Here is a 6564-nt window from a genome sequence, read left to right as displayed (position 1 = left end):
TTGACATGTTTGATTGAAATCATAACTTAAATCTGCAACTTTCACCGTTCATGGCTTTGTTTTCGTGTTCGTGTGAGGATTTACGATGGTGCGGAAGAAAGTGAACTCTAAGGCACAAAAACACTGACACCAGACGATGTGAGCGTCATTGTTGTTTTCATTTATGATTTGAACATGGTTTTCGACAGAAAAAAGAGAATGTTTTGTTTTAACACTGATAAAAGTTGTCCATTAACGTGTGCGAGCGTGTATGTATCCATTTGTGTATGACGTCTACAATACTTGTGTGTTTTATGATAACAAGAGTTACCTCCCTTGCTTCAAAATTTGTGCATCAACTTCGTTGAAAATCTGGCTCGAAACACAAAAATTAGGGTGCATGTAGCATGAATCAAGCATGCCTTCTCGCAAGCATGTTCAAACCCTCACTTTGAAGATAGATTTAGTTATTTCAAATGTTTTTTTTTGGTTTTTTCAGAGGTTTTGGGGGTTTCGGGGGTTTTCGGAGAAAATAAGTACCCCGCACGCAGATATATTTGTGTACTGTAAATTGCAAGCATGAACAGCTGCCCTCGCATGAAATGCATGCAAACCAGCACTCACTTGACCACATATTTTCAGTAACCAGTATCTGAGGTTCATCCCATCCAAATAGAGAATAGAGCCCACAATGGTAATGTTGAATTTTAGCGTTGTAAATTCATAGCCCACATTTCAGTGGCATTTTTAAAAAACTTATTTTTGATACAAGTCACTTAAATTATATCAAAGTGAAGAATTATTCTTTTGAAAATTCAGATTTGACAGAATGAGCCCCAAAATTAAAACATAATAAATTTATTTTGTCATTTGATTGGGAAGAATTGATTCCCTGGTTGTATCCCTTTGCAGAAATCAAATACGTTGGATCAAAATAGTTGTCTCCCTTCCTGGTTGCCCTGACGTTTTCCTTCTAAACCCCATGTAAATCAGTGGCTTTGATTGCAGTTTAAAAACAACCCTGAATTTACAACGCTAAGTTCAACATAACCCCCAAAATAAACCCTCTCACATGCCTCAGTGGAATTTTACGTTAAGAAATTGAATTGGAATGGGAGACTATTCATAGCATGACGCTTTCATTCTCCAAGGCCTGCATGGTTGGCAGGGTAAATCGCTGGAAGTGAAAATATGCTATTTGTTGGGTTTTTGAACTGGGAAAGATGATTCAGGAGAATGCTTTTAAACGATGAATGAAAGTAGGTGGGAATGGTAAACAAAGGTCATTTGCACTGGAGTTTTTTTGTACACTATTTTACGGGCTGACAGTTGATTACCTTTTTTTCTCTGCTTGGTTTTGCAGGGCTTTGTTCAGCATGAAGACGATGGCGGCGGTCAGGGCCAGGGTATGTACATGGGACAAGGACAACAAGTGTCCGTCTTCCAAATGCTCAACCAGAAACTCCTGGCGCTAGGAATTCCTCGCTTTACCGTTGGACAGTTCAATTTTGAGCCGATCGTGACTGTGGGATTTCTGCTGGCTGGAATCTTCTTCGGATTTCCAGGACTGATTTTTGCTGGACTATTGTTTGTGGTGTCTAAAATAAGCCAAACAGGAGCCAATCCTTTCACTGGAGGAGGGGGTGGACAGCCGCAGCAGGGTGGAGGAGGTGGTCATCAGCCAGGTGGAGGTGGTGGTGGGGGAGGCGGAGGAGGTTTTGGTGGAAGCGCAGGAGGGCACAGACTGGGTAGATCATGACCAAATTGCTGTGGATATCTGTCGCTGGTTGCTTTTGTTTGTTAGGGTGTAGGATGATGTCGCTGTGAAATTTCAAGACTGGGAGAGACATTTGTATATTTATTGATTATGTTTTGCAGACATGTGGGTCCTATTGACGTATCATTCCCCATGTATGTTTATGGTCAAAGTCAATCAGTTTTTAGAGTGTGAGAGAGAAAGAGATGAGAGAGAGAGAGAGAGAGAGAGAGAGAGAGAGATTCAAAGTTTGTTTTGGAAGACAGGATGTGGATATCAATTATCAGATTTTATTTCATACTTTTGTCTTACATTCAGTGTTTACATGAACAGCCCAGAATAATATTTATAAGGCTTTTTTTTTTAATTGTTCTTTCTTTATTTTAAATTTTTTGTGTGTGAGTGGTCAACCTATATTTAAGCATGTTTCTTAGATGAAAGATGTCTTTATGGGAGTGTACAAATGTGCCGATTGCCTTCTACTAGTCGGCCGGCTTTCCTCTGTGATCATATATAATAATAATAATAATAATACGAATATTTATAACGCGCACATATCTCACCAACAGGCGACTCAAGGCGCACATACACTCATTCACACACACGGAGACTTAAAGTCACCAACACACACACACCATCAACCATTAAAATATGTACAGGTATTCAGGGTGGGATGGGGTGGGCAGTGTAGAATGCATGGATTATGTGGAAAAAAGGAATGTCTTGAGTGCAGATTTGAATGATTCGAGGGACTGTTGTTGACGGAGGGGGAGAGGTAGTGTGTTCCATTGGCTAGGTGCTTGGAAAGAAAACAAGTCGCGTAAGGCGAAAATACAATATTTAGTCAAGTAGCTGTCGAACTCACAGAATGAAACGCAATGCCATTTTACTCGTAGCATCGTCAGGCCACCGCTCATGGCAAAGGCAGTGAAATTGACAAGAAGAGCGGGGTAGTAGTTGCGCTAAGAAGGATAGCACGCTTTTCTGTACCTCTCTTTGTTTTAACTTTCTGAGCGTGTTTTTTGAGTCACTTGAGAAAAAGTGACTCTATGTAATCGGTCAGTGTTAGTCTGTCCGGCCGGCTGTCCGTAGACACCACCTTAACGTTGGACTTTTCTCGGAAACTATCAAAGCGATCGGGCTCATATTTTGTTTAGTCGTGACCTCCAATGACCTCTACACTTTAACGATGGTTTCGTTGACCTTTGACCTTTTTCAAGGTCACAGGTCAGCGTCAAAGGAAAAATTAGACATTTTATATCTTTGACAAAGTTCATCGGATGTGATTGAAACTTTGTAGGATTATTCTTTACATCAAAGTATTTACATCTGTAGCCTTTTACGAACGTTATCAGAAAAACAAGGGAGATAACTAGCCTTTTCTGTTCGGCAACACACAACTTAACGTTGGGCTTTTCTCGGAAACTATAAAAGTGACCGGGCTCAAATTTTATGTGAACGTGACTCATTGTGTTGTGAATAGCAATTTCTTCCTGTCCATCTGATGCCTCATATAGTATTCAGAACTGCGAAAGTGACTCGATCGAGCGTTTGCTCTTCTTGTAATCCAAACATATCATATCTATATGTTTTTGGAATCAGGAACCGACAAGGAATAAGATGAAAGTGTTTTTAAATTGATTTGGACAATTTAATTTTGATAATAATTTTTATATATTTAATTTTCAGAGCTTGTTTTTAATCCGAATATAACATATTTATATGTTTTTGGAATCAACAAATGATGGAGAATACGATAAACGTAAATTTGGATCGTTTTATAAATTTTTATTTTTTTTTACAATTTTCAGATTTTTAATGACCAAAGTCATTAATTAATTTTTAAGCCACCAAGCTGAAATGCAATACCGAACCCCGGGCTTCGTCGAAGATTACTTGACCAAAATTTGAACCAATTTGGTTGAAAAATGAGGGCGTGACAGTGCCGCCTCAACTTTCACGAAAAGCCGGATATGACGTCATCAAAGACATTTATCAAAAAAATGAAAAAAACGTTCGGGGATTTCATACCCAGGAACTCTCATGTCAAATTTCATAAAGATCGGTCCAGTAGTTTAGTCTGAATCGCTCTACACACACACACACACGCACGCACGCACGCACATACACCACGACCCTCGTTTCGATTCCCCCTCGATGTTAAAATATTTAGTCAAAACTTGACTAAATATAATGAGCGTTGACCTGCTGTTTTGAGTTTGGTGTGGGGGATGTTGAGCTTGAGGGAGTCGGCAGATGATCTGAGTGCTCGTGAAGGGACATAGAGAGAGAGAGAGTCGGAGAGATAGGCAGGGGCGAGACCATGGAGGCATTTGTAGGAGTGTTGATTTTGTATGTGATACGGGCAGGAACGGGCAACCAGTGGAGCTGATTTAGGAGGGGGGTAATATGATCTCCCTTTTTCTTTCTTAAGACAAGACGGGCAGAGCTATTTTGAATGCGTTGGAGACGAGAGATAGAAGAAGAGGGAAGACCCGCCAAGAGAGAGTTACAATAGTCAAGACGTGAGAGAATGGTGGAAGTGACCAGTTTGGCGGTAGCATCTGTGGTGAGGTACTTGCGGATAGTGGCGATGCGGCGGAGTTGGAAGTAGCAGGTGCGAGAGACAGAAGAGATGTGTTGTTTCATGGAAAGGGTGTTGTCTAGAGTGACTCCGAGGTTTTTGACAGCAGAAGACAGAGGGACAGAAGAGTCAGAGAGTTGAAGAGTCGGAAGTGGCTTTGGAGAGTTTGGATGTAGTGCCTATTAGGATAGCTTCAGTTTTGTTGCTATTGAGCTGAAGTTTGTTTTCTGTCATCCAATTCTGCACGTCAGTGATAGTGTCAGAGATAGAGGAAAGAAGAGATTCAGACTGGTCAGGGGAAGAGCTGTTGTGAAGTTGAGAGTCGTCGGCAAGAGTGGTGGAGAATGTTGTGTCGGTCAAGGATGTGGTCAAGAGGTTGAGTGTAGAGAGTAAATAGTACAGGCCCAAGGACTGAGCCCTGAGGGACTCCGCACTCAAGCCTGATGGGGTCAGAGTTCAGTTTGTCAATCGAAACAGTCTGGTAGCGGTCGGTGAGATAAGAAGAAAACCAAGAAAGAGCTGTGCTATGGATACCAAAGGTGTGCTGAAGGCGTTGAATATATATGCTCAACATTACATTTATTTATTTATTTATTTATTTTTTTTTTTTTTTTTCCTTACACCTGTTCCTGGTCCCGGTGTGCTCTCACGCCGCCCCGTCCCTGCACTCGCTGCTCCATCCACATCTGAATTTCGTTCCGCTATCAGACTTGTCGATTTTACAGACGCTCCAGGGAGGGATGTCGGGTCGTTGCGGTAGGCTACCCTCGGAAGATGACACTGCACTTCTGCTGAGTCACTTCGACGGTGTTCAGTAGTGGGTCTGTCCCGAGCTAACGGACGCAGCCCACTACCTACTATGCCCCCTACTAACGACATTGACTGCTAAGTCGCGGAGCCAGACTGAGTGAGGGTCCCCTCCAGAGAGCAGACCGCCACCACGTCCCTCCGTCGACCCCCAGAACGTCACACGTTGAAGACTGACAGCAGAAGTACTATTCAGGGAAGGATGGAACAGGAACACTGAGACCAAGGTCACCATGAGAGCTCCGGGCATGAAGGGCCACAAGAGCAAGGACAATTTATAATTTTGGATGATTAATGAGATGAGGATGATTATAATGATGATGCTATGGATTTCCAATTTGGTTTGAGACTACGTGACAGGGCAGCACTCTACGCTGACTGTCATAATATATCCTGGCGTCAACCAGGCCCGAGAACTGCCGCACCTGCGGTGTTGATCAGGTATACAGAACCTGAGCACCCTCAAAGTCGCATTCTTTAAGTGAATGACACTCGGCTGTGTGATTCCAGCCTTCCCATAGGAACCATAGCACTTCCACTCTGGGTAGGAGCCGACCGTAGCCCGAAAAACCCACATGACCCTGATGGGATTCGAACCCACGACCTCCCAGCCCACAGCCCGATGCGCTAACCACTGCGCTACGGGGGCCGGTAACATTACATTTATAATGAGATCTATTTACTTCGGCAATGTTGAATGAAATTTAGAAAATGTTCACTTCTGGGGAAAAGCAGCAGTCATCATATTACTTATTAGAATGGACAACTTCCTCCAGAATCAGTGTAGCTGCCAACAGGAAAACCTACATTTCACAAGCAGGTGAACTCTTGTATTGATGCTGTAACTACTGACTTACAAGAATTGCAGACAGCTTGTGATGTGTGTGTGTGTGTATGCATGTGTCCCCAGCTGCATAAATGTGTGCTCTTGATGTTTTATCATCTGTTACATGATAGTTTGATTTTTTTCTTGTTGCTTTCTTTGTTTTTTCAAGATAATTTTTTCAAATCATTTTGTGAAATCTGGAATGTTGTGCAATAGACATAAAATAGATTTCAGAGATGCATACCTGTTGTCTGGCTAAAACAATGTTTTGGAGTTAAAAAATTAAATTATGCAATATGAAAGCTTGATGATTTGCTTTGCCAGTTACATTTTCAGTGTGGACCTCTTGTCTGCTCCAGATGTAAATCTACACGTGTTAATCGGTCAGTTACAATTGCATCTCTGCTGAGGTAAATTCTCAAAAAAATCAGGTGTAACTCATTAAAACATGCAATTATTACTGAGAGTGAGACTCATATTTTTATTTGAATGTTATGTGTGAAAATGCCTACATCTTTTTTTAATGCATCTTTCGTTTTGTTTAATGCAGATATCTTCGATAATTCATGTGTGACATGATTTGTGATTGCCAGAGATTGTCACCCGGTTCAC

The 6564-nt window shown here is 41.7% G+C and overlaps 1 protein-coding gene across 1 annotated transcript in view; it reads left to right on the top strand.

Moving 5' to 3' along the window:
- LOC138958832 (protein FAM241B-like) overlaps positions 1-6412 on the top strand; it is a 7416-nt gene extending 1004 nt beyond the window's left edge. The window contains exon 2 of the mRNA XM_070330134.1: positions 1343-6412. Within this exon, the coding sequence (XP_070186235.1) occupies positions 1343-1738 (396 nt within the window). The 3' untranslated portion in view covers positions 1739-6412. The remainder of the gene's footprint in view (positions 1-1342) is intronic.
- Positions 6413-6564: the final 152 nt, after the last annotated feature.

This window comes from Littorina saxatilis, linkage group LG2, assembly GCF_037325665.1.
Source record: "Littorina saxatilis isolate snail1 linkage group LG2, US_GU_Lsax_2.0, whole genome shotgun sequence".
NCBI classification, from domain to species: Eukaryota; Metazoa; Mollusca; class Gastropoda; order Littorinimorpha; family Littorinidae; genus Littorina; species Littorina saxatilis.
The sequence above is the reverse complement of the archived record's forward strand: the minus strand, read 5'-3'. Positions and strand labels throughout refer to the sequence as shown.